The following is a 15,013-nucleotide window of genomic DNA, read 5'->3' as shown; positions in this document are numbered from 1 at the left end:
TCAGATAATAGATCTTTGGGGTCACACAGAGAGAGTACTGATGGCTTCCTTGTTGAATCTCAATTTTCCCAGGCACTGTGTAAGACCCAGGGATCTTTGAACTGTGTTTGTGAATGCTCTGGTCTCTTATTCCAGGGTGATTGCCAAGATTTCATTAAAAGAGCTTTGGTGATTGTTTTGCTGCAGCTTGTCCCTGCACTGTTTGGTATGCAGATCTGGTTCTGGTATCCAGTTTCTGTCCACGGCTGCTTCTTTTGTATCCAGACCTTCTATTTTAAGAGAGAGTCAGAAACCCTTTGAACTATTTGTTCAGTTATTGAGTTTCTTATACAGGCTTGTACGTCTGTGACTAGGAAAATTGTTGTTTTAAAGGTCTGGAAGGCCTTTATTTTTTGGTGCTCAAATCAAGTTTTTTCTTGGTATTCTTTTTGAATTACAAAAAAACAAGATCGTCAGTAGCTGATTCAAAAGTTAAAAAGTCTCTTTATTAGAAAAGCTTTAAAACATAGAGGGTATGTACCCTTTAAGCAAAACAGACTAACATGTTTCGGCAAACGCCGTACTCAAGTCAGTAGCTGAAGCTGCATTGCAGTCCGGACCTTCCCATTACCTTCTTTTTGGATGGACCCACCTAACTGCCTAAAACCAAGGAAATACGGTGTATCAACGGCACTTGAGAGTAACAACTGAATACTCGATAAGACAGCAGGAGCTGTGAAGCTAAGTACCAAGACTGGCATATCTATCGGTCTAAATTTCCTCAGACTCATTACCCCATCTACTCACAACATACCGGTAACCAGGAAGTGACGTCGCGCTAGACGCAAGGATACACAGAACACGCTGAATCCGCATGGTGTGGATGGACTGGAGTCCGGAACAGTGGTTGAAGACACTACAGAGAGCCCGGGCCAGAGGTATTGTTGTAGAGGGGTATTGAAGGGAGCTGAGAGGTACTAAGCTCTTGGGAGCATAAGATCAATAACCGGGACATTTAAAGTGCCGTTGTATACTATCACTCAAGTACAGAATATTGTGATACACCGCAGCTTGGGGGCATGTTGTTTAAGTGGTAAACAGTGCTCTATATATATATATATATATATATTACAATTGAGAATAAGAGCGTTTATGTGTTTTACATCCATATGAGAAAGAGGAACATAGCCTAAGTTTACTAATAAGCAGATATTCTGGTTTGTAATTGGGAAGCTATTTATGTATATATATTTTTTTCTGGACATTATTCTGATTGGAAGCAGTTACCACTGTGTTGCACTGAGCCATATTTTTTTCTTTAATGGATTCTTTTTGAATTCCCAGATTTTCTGTTATTTTTAAAGTATGGTTTGGATAAGGGTTTATCCGCCAATTCTTTTAAAGGGTCAGTTTTCTGTCCTTTTTAGTTCTGTTCCAAAAGAAGATTGTTAATCCTTCTAACATTCATGGTTTAGTCCTAGCCTGGCCTAGAATTAAGCCTGTAATATTCAGTTTTTCCTCCTTGGAACCTTTATTTGGGCTTAAGGATTGTGCTGGTTCCTCCTTTTAGGCCTTTACATAAGGTGGCTATTAACGAGATAGGAAAGTCAAAATTAAACTTGCATGATTCAGATAGAGCATGCAATTTTAAGGCACTTTTAAATTCACTTTTATTTTCAAATGTGTTTTGTTCTCTTGGTATCCCCTGTTGAAAAATAATGCACACACATCCTACACTAGTGGAAGCTAGCTGCTAATTGGTGCCTGCACACATTTGTCTCTTGTGATTGGCTAACTAGATGTGTTCAGCTATCTGTCAGTAGTGCAATGCTGTTTTTTCAGCAATGGATAACAAGAGAAGGAAGCAATTATGATAATAGAAGTAAATTTGAAAGTAATTTTGAAGTTGTATGTTCTATCTGAATCATGGAAGAAAATGTTGGGGTTTCCTGTGCCTTTAACTTCTTCGGGAACTTTTTTCATTTAGCTATTTCATCTGTTAGAAGAGTTTCTACTTTTTATTGTGTTCTTAATTATCTTATTTTTCTTTAGGACAAGGTTATGTTTTTTGACTGTAAGTTGGGACATTTGGTGTTCCTTTATTATTATTCTTCAGAATGGTCTCTTCATGTTTTGGATTATCTTAGAGCTTTGAGGTGTTATATTGACATTACTAAGGTTTCCAGGCAAACTTTTAGTTTATTTGTTCCTTTTTCTGGTTCTAGGAAGTTCTGAGAATTTCTGCTTGTTTTTTGTTTTGGTTTTTGGCTTCTTGGTTTAAAGTGAAGGTAAACTTTCAAGAATGAGTGCCCGGTTTTTAAAAATACTATTAAAAACAGGGGCACTTTCATTCATCAAAGTTTACATTTCAGCTGTTTTATTAATATACTTACCTTTTATTCTTGAAGCCGCTCCAGCGCTTCACCAGCCCATCGCAAGCCTCTTCATACGTCAGCAATGACGATTCCGGCATCCTCCAATCACGGCTTCCCCCCCTGGGGAATCATTGCCTGAGGCAACGCCGTGATTGGAGAAAGCCGGTTTCGTCATTGCTGGGTAAGTTAACCAGGAAGAAGCAGGCGGGGGCATCGTTTCAAGACGGCAAACGTGCGTTTCAGAAGAAAAAGGTAAGTATTTTTAAAATCTGGTGCTATGTCAATTTTCATTATTCAAAGTGCCCCTGTTTTTAAGTTATTTATTTTTTAAACCGGGCACTTTCACATGAAAATTGACCTTCACTTTAAGCTTTTGATTCATATAGTTTTCTTGGAGGCAGGTCAGTCTCCACCTAGATGGCTTTCTGCTTTTCATTTTTTTTCCATTTTTTTTTTTTTTCTTACCAGCTGTTTTTAGAATGTATTATCAGTGGAACAATTTTTGCTAGTCAGCCATTTGGATTATGTTCTTGCTTCTTCTGAGGCAGCCTTTGGTAGGGTGTCCTTCAGGCAGTTGTCTCAGGTTCAATTCTTTTTTTTCAGTCTTTTATTTTTTTATTGCCTTTTTAAAGCTCTCTTAGGGTTGTGGATTTAGTTTCTCAGTGGGGAAAATATGTTTTAGATTCCACCCTTTTCTTTTATTACTCTGGGACTCCACAGCTTGCATAATCGATCATGGGACTCTCATTACCTACATGAAAGAAAACATAATTGATGCTTACCTGATAAATTAATTTCTTTTATGGTGGTGAGAGTCCACAAAACCCCACTCTGGTTTTTTTTTCTTGGTTGTTTTTTTTCCTTTTTCCCAGCTCCTATTTTGTTGGCTCTTATTACTTATCCTTCCTCTGTGCTCGGCTATACTTTAGACTGAGGTGCTGGTGATATGAGATGGGTTTTATAGAGTTCTTGGGGTTTGGAAATCTTTGCCTCATCCTAGTGGCAGGGAAGAGTAATTCCCAGGAATAATGGATCGCAGACTCTCACCACCATGAAAGAAATTAATTTATCAGGTAAGTATAAATGATGCTTTATAGAGAATATTGTAATAAATACAAGTCATAAATGTGTTGTAAAGAGTTGGACACAGATCTGTTTTTTAAAAAAAAATAAAAATTAATTTGTGAGAAATTAGCTTGAGCCAGTAATTAATCTTAAAGGGACACTCGGCTCAAATTACATTTTCATGATTCAGATACAGCATGTAATTCTAAACAACTTTGCAATTTACTTCCATTAATAAAATGTGCACAGTCTTATATTGACACTTTTTGAGTCACCAGTTCTTTCTGAGCATGTGCAAGAATTCACAGACTATACGTATATGCATTTGTGATTGGCTGATTGCTATCACATGGTACAGGGGGAGTGGAAATATACATAACTTTGAAATTCAGAGTAAATGCTATTGTATTGTCTTGTTATCTTGCATTTGTTGATTATGCAAATCTACTGTGTTTACTGGTCCTTTAAAGAATATCATAAGAGGGAAGCTAAACTGCAGTTTTCTTTTGCAAGATGTACCGAGTCCACGGTTTCATCCTTACTTGTGGGATATTATCCTTGCTAACAGGAAGTGGCAAAGAGAGCACCCACAGCAGAGCTGTCTATATAGCTCCCCCCTTAACTCCACCCCCCAGTCATTCTCTTTGCCAGCTCTAAGCAGGAAGGGTAAAGTGAAAGAGGTAATAAAGTATTAGTTTTTATTTGTCTTCAAGCAAGAGTTTGTTATTTTTAAATGGTACCGGTGTGTACTATTTACTCTCAGGCAGGAGATAGATGAAGATTTCTGCCTGGAGGATGATGATCTTAGCATTTGTAACTAAGGTCCACTGCTGTTCCCACAGAAGCTGAGGAGTACAAGAAAACTTCAGTGTGAGGAACGGTTTCTTGCTATACAGCAATGAGGTATGTTCAGTCATTTTTTCTGGAAAGACTGTGATAATTCAGAAAGGCTGACAGTATCCCCATTAGGGGAAGGGTAAGCAGTAATCCTAGTTTTATAAGGGGTATTACTAGCTTGCATAAAGGACTAAACTTGTGGGCACTCAGTTTGTATGATATATTAGGCAAACGTTTGTGTGTTCTGTTTATATTTCCTTTTGGGACATCTGTTTTTGAGGGTACACTTGGCTTGTTTGGGGTTTTTATAACCCACATGGCTTAAAAATAGTTTGGTAGATTTGTGTGTAGGCCCCAGCAACATCGAGTGAGATGGGCGGTGCCTATTTTCGCGCCTCAGTTGCGCAGTTGCTTTACATAGACAAGCAGCAAGCTACAACAGGAGGGTCCTGGTGCACTTCTAGGGCCTAATTGAAGCTTTATCCCCACATTATCGATCCTTGAGGGCAGGTAGGCACCAAAGCAGAGCTGTGGCAGGGTGCTGACAAGGGTTTTACCGGTTTTTGAACACTTATCAATCCGGTTTTCACATTTGGGGGTTAATTGCCTTAATACTTGTGGTGCAATCTTACTAAAGCCTGATGTGTATACTTTAAAAATTTCGGAAAATTTGGGGTAATTTTAAGCAGTTTTGCAGTTTGTGTATGCCTTTTTCTCTTGTTAAGTGTGTTCAGTCCACGGGTCATCCATTACTTATGGGATATATTCTCCTTCCCAACAGGAAGTTGCAAGAGGATCACCCAAGCAAAGCTGCTATATAGCTCCTCCCCTCACATGTCATACCCAGTCATTCTCTTGCAACCCTCAACAAAGAAGGAGGTCGCGAGAGGAGCTGGAGTTTCTACTTAACATTCCTTTCAAAGGGCAGACCTTATTCGGGCCCGGCTTGAAGGAAATTATTGCTGACATTACGGGAGGTAAGGGCCACGCCCTTCCTCAGAACAGGGCCAAACCAAAGGCCAAACAGTCTAATTTTCGTGCCTTTCGTAACTTCAAGGCAGGAGCAGCATCGACTTCCTCCGCTCCAAAACAGGAAGGAACTACTGCTCGTTACAGACAAGGTTGGAAAGGCAACCAGTCGTGGAACAAGGGCAAGCAGGCCAGAAAGCCTACTCCCGCCCCTAAGACAGCATGAAGTCAGGGCCCCCTATCCAGAGACGGATTTAGTGGGGGGCAGACTTTCTCTCTTTGCCCAGGCTTGGGCAGGAGATGTGCAGGATCCCTGGACGTTAAAGATTATATTTCAGGGATACCTTCTGGATTTCAAATCCTCTCCTCCACAAGGGAGGTTCCATCTTTCGAGGTTATCGACGAACCTAGCAAAGAGAGAGGCATTTCTACAATGTGTACAAGACCTCTTACTCATGGGGGTGATCCACTCAGTTCCGCGATCGGAACAGGGACAAGAATTTTACTCAAATCTATTTGTGGTTCCCAAAAAAGAGGGAACCTACAGACCCATGATCCAAGAGGGTCAATATATGACCACGGTGGACTTAAAGGATGCTTACCTTCATATACCGATTCACAAAGATCATTATCGGTACCTGAGTTTGCCTTTCTAGACAGGCATTACCAATTTGTGGCTTTTCCCTTCGGGTTAGCCACGGCCCCGAGAATTTTTACGAAGGTTCTGGGCTCACTTCTGGCGGTACTAAGACCAAGAGGCATAGCGGTGGCTCCGTACCTAGACGACATTCTGATACAAGCGTCAAGTTTTCAGAATGCAAAGTCTCATACAGAGATAGTTCTAGCATTTCTGAGGTCGCATGGGTGGAAAGTGAACATGGAAAAGAGTTCTCTGTTACCACTCACAAGGGTTCCCTTCCTAGGGACTCTTATAGATTCTGTAGAGATGAAGATTTACCTGCCGGAGTCCAGGTTATCAAAAATCCTAAATGCTTGCCGTGCCCTTCATTCCATTCCAAGCCCATCAGTAGCTCAGTGCATGGAGGTAATCGGCTTAATGGTCGCGGCAATGGACATAGTGCCATTTGCGCGCCTGCATCTCAGACCGCTGCAATTATGCATGCTCAGTCAATGGAACGGGGATTACTCAGATCTGTCCCCTTTGCTAAATCTGGACCAGGAGACCAGAAATTCGCTTCTATGGTGGTTGTCACCGGTTCATCTGTCCAAAGGAATGACCTTTCGCAGGCCAGATTGGACGATTGTAACAACGGATGCCAGCCTTCTAGGCTGGGGAGCAGTCTGGAATTCCCTGAAGGCTCAGGGATCGTGGACTCAGGAGGAGAAACTCCTCCCAATAAACATTCTAGAATTAAGAGCAATATTCAATGCTCTTCTAGCTTGGCCTCAGTTAGCAAAGCTGAGGTTCATCAGATTTCAGTCGGACAATATCACGACTGTGGCTTACATCAATCATCAGGGGGGAACCAGGAGTTCCCTAGCGATGTTGGAAGTCTCGAAGATAAGTCCCTGGGCAGAGTCTCACTCTTGCCACCTGTCAGCGATTCACATCCCAGGCGTAGAGAACTGGGAGGCGGATTTCCTAAATTGCCAGACTTTTCATCCGGGAGAGTGGGAACTTCACCCGGAGGTATTTGCTCAACTGATTCGTTGTTGCGGCAAACCGGATCTGGATCTCATGGCATCTCGCCAGAATGCGAAGCTTCCTTGTTACGGATCCAGGTCCAGGGACCCGGGAGCGGTGCATGTAGATGCATTAGCAGCCCCTTGGGTTTTCAGCATAGCTTATGTGTTTCCACCTTTTCCGTTGCTACCTCGGCTGATTGCCAGGATCAAACAGGAGAGGGCATCGGTAATTCTAATAGCGCCTGCGTGGCCACGCAGGACCTGGTATGCAGACCTAGTGGACATGTCGTCCTGTCCACCATGGTCTCTTCCTCTGAGGCAGGACCTTCTAATTCAGGGTCCTTTCAACCATCCAAACCTAATTTCTCTGAGGCTGACTGCCTGGAAATTGAACGCTTGATTCTATCAAAGCGTGGGTTTTCGGATTCGGTTATTGATACATTAATACAGGCTTGGAAACCTGTGACAAGAAAAATTTACCATAAGATATGGCGTAAATATTTATATTGGTGCGAATCCAAGAGTTACTCATGGAGTAAGGTTAGGATTCCTAGGATATTAGCTTTTCTACAAGAGGGTTTAGAAAAGGGTTTATCCGCTAGTTCGCTAAAGGGACAGATTTCAGCTCTGTCTATTCTTTTACACAAACGTCTGGCAGAGCATCCAGACGTCCAGGCCTTTTTTCAGGCTTTGGCTAGAATTAAGCCTGTGTTTAAAGCTGTTGCTCCTCCGTGGAGCTTAAACTTGGTTCTTAAAGTTCTTCAGGGTGTTCCGTTTGAACCCCTTCATTCCATTGATATTAAGCTTTTATCTTGGAAAGTTTTGTTTTTTATGGCTATTTCCTCGGCTCGAAGAGTCTCTGAGTTATCTGCCTTACATTGTGATTCTCCTTATCTGATCTTTCATTCAGACAAGGTAGTTCTGCGTACTAAACCTGGGTTCTTGCCTAAGGTTGTTTCTAACAGGAATATCAATCAAGAGATTGTTGTTCCATCATTATGTCCTAATCCTTCTTCAAAGAAGGAACGTCTTTTGCATAATCTAGACGTGGTCCGTGCTCTGAAGTTCTACTTACAGGCAACTAAAGATTTTAGACAAACTTCTTCTCTGTTTGTCATTTACTCTGGACAGAGGAGAGGTCAAAAGGCTTCGGCTACCTCTCTCTTTTTGGCTTCGTAGCATAATATGTTTAGCCTATGAGACTGCTGGACAGCAGCCTCCTGAAAGAATTACAGCTCATTCCACTAGAGCTGTGGCTTCCACCTGGGCCTTTAAGAATGAGGCCTCTGTTGAACAGATTTGCAAGGCTGCAACTTGGTCTTCACTTCATACTTTTTCCAAATTTTACAAATTTGACACTTTCGCTTCTTCGGAGGCTGGTTTTGGGAGACAGGTTCTACAGGCAGTGGTTCCTTCTGTTTAATGTTCCTGCCTTGTCCCTCCCATCATCCGTGTACTTAGCTTTGGTATTGGTATCCCATAAGTAATGGATGACCCGTGGACTGAACACACTTAACAAGAGAAAACATAATTTATGCTTACCTGATAAATTTATTTCTCTTGTAGTGTGTTCAGTCCACGGCCCGCCCTGTCTTTTTTTGAGGCAGGTTCTAAATTTTAAAAATTATAACTCCAGTCACCACTGCACCTTATAGTTTCTCCTTTCTCGTCTTGTTTCGGTCGAATGACTGGATATGACATGTGAGGGGAGGAGCTATATAGCAGCTCTGCTTGGGTGATCCTCTTGCAACTTCCTGTTGGGAAGGAGAATATATCCCATAAGTAATGGATGACCCGTGGACTGAACACACTACAAGAGAAATAAATTTATCAGGTAAGCATAAATTTATATTTTTTCTCTTAAAGGCACAGTACCGTTTTTGAAAATTGTGTTTTTTTTCATTAAATAAAGTGTTTTCCAAGCTTGCTTGTCTCATTACTAGCCTGTTCAACATGTCTGACATTGAGGGAACTCATTGTTCAATTTGTTTAGAAGCCATTGTGGAACCCCCTCTTAGAATGTGTCCCGCTTGTACTGATATGTCTATAAATTGCAGACAGCATATTTTAAGTTTGGCAATGGATGATTCTCAGACAGAAGGAAATCAGGTTTTGCCATCTAGTTCTCCCCAAGTGTCAAAACCAGTAACGCCCGCACAAGCGACGCCAAGTACCTCTAGTGCGTCTAATTCTTTCACCTTGCAAGATATGGCCTCAGTTATTACTACCCTTACAGATGTTTTATCTAAACTGCCAGGGTTGCAAGGGAAGTGCAGTAGCTCTGGGTTAAGAACAAATGTTGAGCCTTCTGACGCTTTAGTAGCCGTATCCGATATTCCCTCACAATGTTCAGAGATAGGGATGAGGGATTTGCTATCTGAGGGTGAGATTTCTGATTCAGGAAAAATGTTCCCTCAGACAGATTCAGATATGACGGCATTTAAATTTAAGCTGGAACACCTCCGCTTATTGCTCAGAGGTTTTAGCGACTCTGGATGATTGTGACCCTATTGTAGTTCCAGAGAAATTGTGTAAAATGGACAAATATTTAGAGGTTCCTGTTTACATTGATGTTTTTCCGGTCCCTAAGAGGATTTCGGACATTGTTACTAAGGAGTGGGATAGACCAGGTATTCCGTTCGCTCCCCCTCCTGTTTTTAAGAAAATGTTTCCCATATCTGACATCATGCGGGACTCATGGCAGACGGTCCCTAAGGTGGAGGGAGCTATTTCTACTTTGGCTAAGCGTACAACTATACCTATTGAGGACAGTTGTGCTTTCAAAGATCCTATGGATAAAAAATTAGAGGGTCTCCTAAAGAAAATTTGTGTTCATCAGGGTTTTCTTCTCCAGCCTATAGCGTGCATTGTTCCTGTAACCACTGCAGCTGCCTTTTGGTTTGAGGCTCTGGAAGAGTCTCTTCAGGCGGAGACCCCATTAGATGATATTCTGGATAGAATTAGGGCTCTTAAGCTAGCTAATTCTTTCATTACAGACGCCGCTTTTCATCTGGCTAAATTAGCGGCAAAGAATTCAGGGTTTGCCTTTCGAAACTTCAAAGGTGGTCCCGTTTCCTCTTCCCCTGCTGCGAAGCAAGAGGGGAACTTTGCTCAATCCAGGCCAGTCTGGAGACCTAACCAGGCTTGGAACAAGGGTAAACAGGCCAAGAAGCCTGCTGCTGCCACCAAGACAGCATGAAGGGGTAGCCTCCGATCCGGGACCGGATCTAGTAGGGGGCAGACTCTCTCTCTTTGCTCAGGCTTGGGCAAGAAACGTTCAGGACTCCTGGGCAGTAGAAATCGTAACCAAGGGATATCTTCTAGATTTCAAGGATTCTCCTCCAAGGGGGAGATTCCATCTTTCTCAATTGTCTGTAAACCCGACAAAAAGAGAGGCGTTCTTACGCTGTGTAGAAGACCTTTTTACCATGGGAGTGATCTGCCCAGTTTCGAAAGCAGAACAGGGGCAGGGGTTCTACTCCAATCTGTTTGTGGTTCCCAAAAAAGAGGGAACTTTCAGACCAATTCTAGATCTCATGATCCTAAACCAATTCCTAAGAGTCCCATCTTTCAAGATGGAGACCATTCAGAATATTTTACCAATGATCCAGGAGGGTCAATATATGACCACCATGGACTTAAAGGATGCATATCTACACATTCCTATCCACAAATATCATCACCAATTCCTCAGGTTTGCCTTTCTGGACAAGCATTACCAGTTTGTGGCTCTTCCCTTCGGGTTGGCTACGGTGCCACGAATCTTCACAAAGGTGCTAGGGTCCCTTCTGGAGGTCCTAAGGCCGCGGGGCATAGCAGTGGCTCCTGGGCCTTATCTAGACGACATCCTAATTCAAGCGTCGACTTTCCAACTAGCCAAGTCTCACATGGATTTAGTGTTGGCCTTTCTAAGATCTCACGGGTGGAAGGTGAACGTAAAAAAAGTTCTCTTTCCCCTCTCACAAGAGTTTCATTTCTAGGGACTCTGATAGACTTGGTGGACATGAAAATATTTCTGACGGAGGTCAGGAAATCAAAGATTTTGTCCACATGCCGAGCTCTTCATTCCATTCCTCGGCCGTCAGTGGCTCAGTGTATGGAGGTAATCGGACTAATGGTAGCGGCAATGGACATAGTTCCGTTTGCGCGCTTGCATCTCAGACCACTGCAACTATGCATGCTCAAACAGTGAAATGGGGATTATGCAGATTTATCTCCTCAGATAAATCTGGATCAAAAGACCAGAGACGACGACTCTTTGGTGGTTGTCACAGGATCATCTGTCCCAGGGAATGTGTTTCTGCAGGCCAGCGTGGGTTATAGTGACGACAGACGCCAGCCTACTGGGCTGGGTGCAGTCTGGAATTCCCTGAAAGCACAGGGTTTGTGGACTCAGGAGAAGGCCCTCCTACCGATAAATATTCTGGAATTAAGAGCGATATTCAATGCTCTTCAGGCATGGCCTCAGCTGGCTTCGGCCAGATTCATCAGATTTCAGTCGGACAACATCACGACTGTGGCTTATATCAATCATCAGGGGGGAACGAAGAGTTCCTTAGCGATGATAGAAGTTTCAAGAATAATCTGATGGGCAGAGGCTCACTCTTGCCATCTGTCAGCGATCTATATCCCAGGAGTAGAGAACTGGGAGGCAGATTTTCTAAGTCGTCAGACTTTTCATCCGGGGGAGTGGGAACTCCATCCGGAGGTGTTTGCTCAACTGGTTCAGCTATGGGGCACACCAGAATTGGATCTGATGGCGTCTCGTCAGAACGCCAAACTTCCTCGTTACGGATCCAGGTCAAGGGATCCTCAGGCAATACTGATAGATGCTCTAGCAGTACCCTGGTCGTTCAACCTGGCTTATGTGTTTCCACCTTTCCCTCTCCTTCCACGTCTGATTGCCAGAATCAAACAGGAGAGAGCTTCGGTGATTTTGATAGCGCCTGCGTGGTCACGCAGGACTTGGTGTGCAGACCTGGTGGACATGTCATCTCTGCCACCATGGACTCTGCCACTGAGACAGGACCTTTTGATTCAAGGTCCATTCAAGCATCCAAATCTAATTTCTCTGCAACTGACTGCTTGGAGATTGAACGCTTGATTCTATCAAAGCGGGGTTTCTCTGAGTCGGTCATAGATACCTTGATTCAGGCGCGAAAGCCTGTTACCAGGAAAATCTATCATAAGATATGGCGTAAATATCTTTTTTGGTGCGAATCCTAAGGCTACTCATGGAGTAAAATCAGGATTCCTAGGATTTTGTCTTTTCTCCAAGAGGGATTGGAGAAAGGATTGTCAGCTAGTTCCCTAAAAGGACAGATATCTTCTCTGTCTATTCTGTTGTACAAGCGTCTGGCAGATGTCCCAGACGTTCGGGCCTTTTGTCAGGCTTTAGCTAGAATTAAGCCTGTGTTTAAACCTGTTGCTCCGCCATGGAGTCTAAATTTAGTTTTTAAAGTTCTTCAGGGGGTTCCGTTTGAACCCATGCATTCCATAGATATTAAGCTTCTATCTTGGAAAGTTTTGTTCCTAGTTGCTATCTCTTCAGCTCGAAGAGTTTCTGAACTATCTGCATTACAATGTGACTCGCCTTATCTTGTTTTCCATGCTGATAAGGTGGTTTTGCGTACCAAACCTGGGTTCCTACCTAAGGTTGTTACTAACAGGAATATCAATCAGGAAATTGTTGTTCCTTCTCTGTGTCCTAATCCTTCTTCTAAGAAGGAACGTCTGTTGCACAACTTGGACGTGGTTCATGCTTTGAAGTTTTATTTGCAGGCAACCAAAGATTTTCGTCAAACATCTTCTTTGTTTGTTGTCTATTCTGTAAAGTGTAGGGGTCAAAAGGCTACGGCTACCTCTCTTTCCTTTTGGCTGAAAAGCATCATCCGTTTGGCTTATGAGACTGCTGGACAGCAGCCTCCTGAAAGGATTACAGCTCATTCTACTAGAGCGGTAGCTTCCACATGGGCTTTTAAAAATGATGCTTCTGTTGAACAGATTTGTAAGGCTGCTACTTTGTCTTCCCTCCATACCTTTCAACATTTTACAAATTTGATACTTTTGCTTCTTCGGAGGCTATTTTTGGGAGAAAGGTTTTGCACGCAGTGGTGCCTTCCGTTTAGGTTCCTGTCTTGTCCCTCCCCTCATCCGTGTCCTAAAGCTTTGGTATTGGTATACCACAAGTAAGGATGAAACCGTGGACTCGGTACATCTTGCAAAAGAAAACAAAATTTATGCTTACCTGATAAATTTCTTTCTTTTGCGATGTACCGAGTCCACGGCCCGCCCTGTCTATTCAAGACAGATAGTATTTTTTATTAAAAACTTCAGTCACCTCTGCACCTTATAGTTTCTCCTTTTTCTTCCTTGGCCTTCGGTCGAATGACTGGGGGGGTGGAGTTAAGGGGGAGCTATATAGACAGCTCTGCTGTGGGTGCTCTCTTTGCCACTTCCTGTTAGGAAGGATAATATCCCACAAGTAAGGATGAAACCGTGGACTCGGTACATCGCAAAAGAAAGAAATTTATCAGGTAAGCATAAATTTTGTTTTTTTACCTGCAATATTCTTGTCCCTTTCTGATAGTTATTTAATTTGAACTCCTTTTGTAAATTTTAACTTTCTGAGGCCACTTGTTTACTGGGCACACTAGCCATCCGTATCGTATTAAATTTTTACTCTGTAGTGAGGGCAGATTGCAAGGCAATCATTAGCTGTACTGTGTGCCCCATTGAGAAATAGTAGAGCTCGCTCCAGTGATTCATGTGTTGTTTAGAGTGAATAACGGACCTCACTTGTACTGTGGCACAGCTAGATTTGTCACATTAAACAGTGCATCACAAGAGCAGTCACTTAATGCTGACTTTGACCCCAGGTACGCTATTAGCATGGTCTATTATTTCTCAATGAGGCAGACAGTACAGCTTATTGGCTGTACCGTCTGCCCTGACTGCAGAGTAAAATAGAGCCCCATGTTATTGGCATCTGGTATGCCCAGTAAACAAGTAGCCCTGGGAGTTGAAATTAACAAATGAATTGTGCTTTCAGAAAGGAACAACATTTATGACAACTTATTTTGGTTTGTTTGAGATAGATATGCAAATATATTGCTTTGTATTTATTGTTTTATTTTTTTTGTAGGTTCCGAAGGGAGTTTTCTCAAGGAGTGAAACCAGACTGGATTATAACACGAATTGAGCATTCAAAACTTTTAGATTAGTATATAAGAATCTGCAACCAGATTACCATCTTCCAGCAAATACGGAATATTTCATTTCCAATTGCAGAAAGAAGATTCAATGAACTTACTTTACACAACTTTTTCTAGTTCAACAGTATTAAAGAGACATTGTTCAACTATTTTTTAGCAATGTGCTCAGACAGACATGATGTGAGAGAAAAATAAATTAAATGAACTTTCCAATTTAATATTTCTCTCATATTAATTTGAAATGGCATTTTTCTTCTAGCTCCCACTGTGTATTTGTTAGGGAAGATCCACCTCTCATATTGTATTACACAGTTAAAATGTTTAATTATGCATTATTAAGATCTTTAAAATTCACTTTTATTTATTTCTACTACTCCCAGAGAAGCTGGAATGCTTTCTGCAGAATGCATAACCGTGATACCTACATACTGCACAGTGATTAGTTAAGCCCCTTCATGTCAGGGGCACGTGTTTAACATAAGAATGTAAAATGCGATCACGGGATTTCAAGGTCAGGGTTGGATCATGGGGGACTGCCTACAATGCTAGTCAGATTTCTCATTGAATAAGAGGAGGAGGGTGCAGGACGCCAAAAAAGTAGGATGTTCCATGCCTTCCTAACTGCATTAAAGCCCAGCGCTATTAGGTCGGCATGGATTGTCCGAACGGCGTTAAGTAGCTAATATGTGAAAGAGCTTGTTTATAACCGTCCCTAATTAAGCATGTTGCAGGCACGTCCCATGCCTGCAACACTCTATACTTTTAATGTTCTAAAAAAAAATTTTTTTAAATATTTATTTTATAATGCAGTGAAACATTTCTGAGGCATAAATAAAAAAAAGCCCCTTTCAGTGCTCCCTCTTGGTTCGATTGGTTGTCTTTGTGGTAAAATCTCTCCCTAAATACATTGGTACCCACCACAGTTGA

General features: G+C 42.2%; 1 protein-coding gene across 1 annotated transcript in view; it reads left to right on the top strand.

Annotated features, from left to right (window-relative positions):
- MAIP1 (matrix AAA peptidase interacting protein 1) overlaps positions 1 to 14,304 on the top strand; it is a 119,458-nt gene extending 105,154 nt beyond the window's left edge. The window contains exon 5 of the mRNA XM_053698727.1: positions 14,017 to 14,304. Within this exon, the coding sequence (XP_053554702.1) occupies positions 14,017 to 14,095 (79 nt within the window). The 3' untranslated portion in view covers positions 14,096 to 14,304. The remainder of the gene's footprint in view (positions 1 to 14,016) is intronic.
- The last annotated feature ends 709 nt before the right edge of the window (positions 14,305 to 15,013 follow it).

This window comes from Bombina bombina, chromosome 1, assembly GCF_027579735.1.
Source record: "Bombina bombina isolate aBomBom1 chromosome 1, aBomBom1.pri, whole genome shotgun sequence".
NCBI lineage: Eukaryota > Metazoa > Chordata > Amphibia > Anura > Bombinatoridae > Bombina > Bombina bombina.
This window is presented reverse-complemented; position numbering and strand designations above follow the sequence as displayed.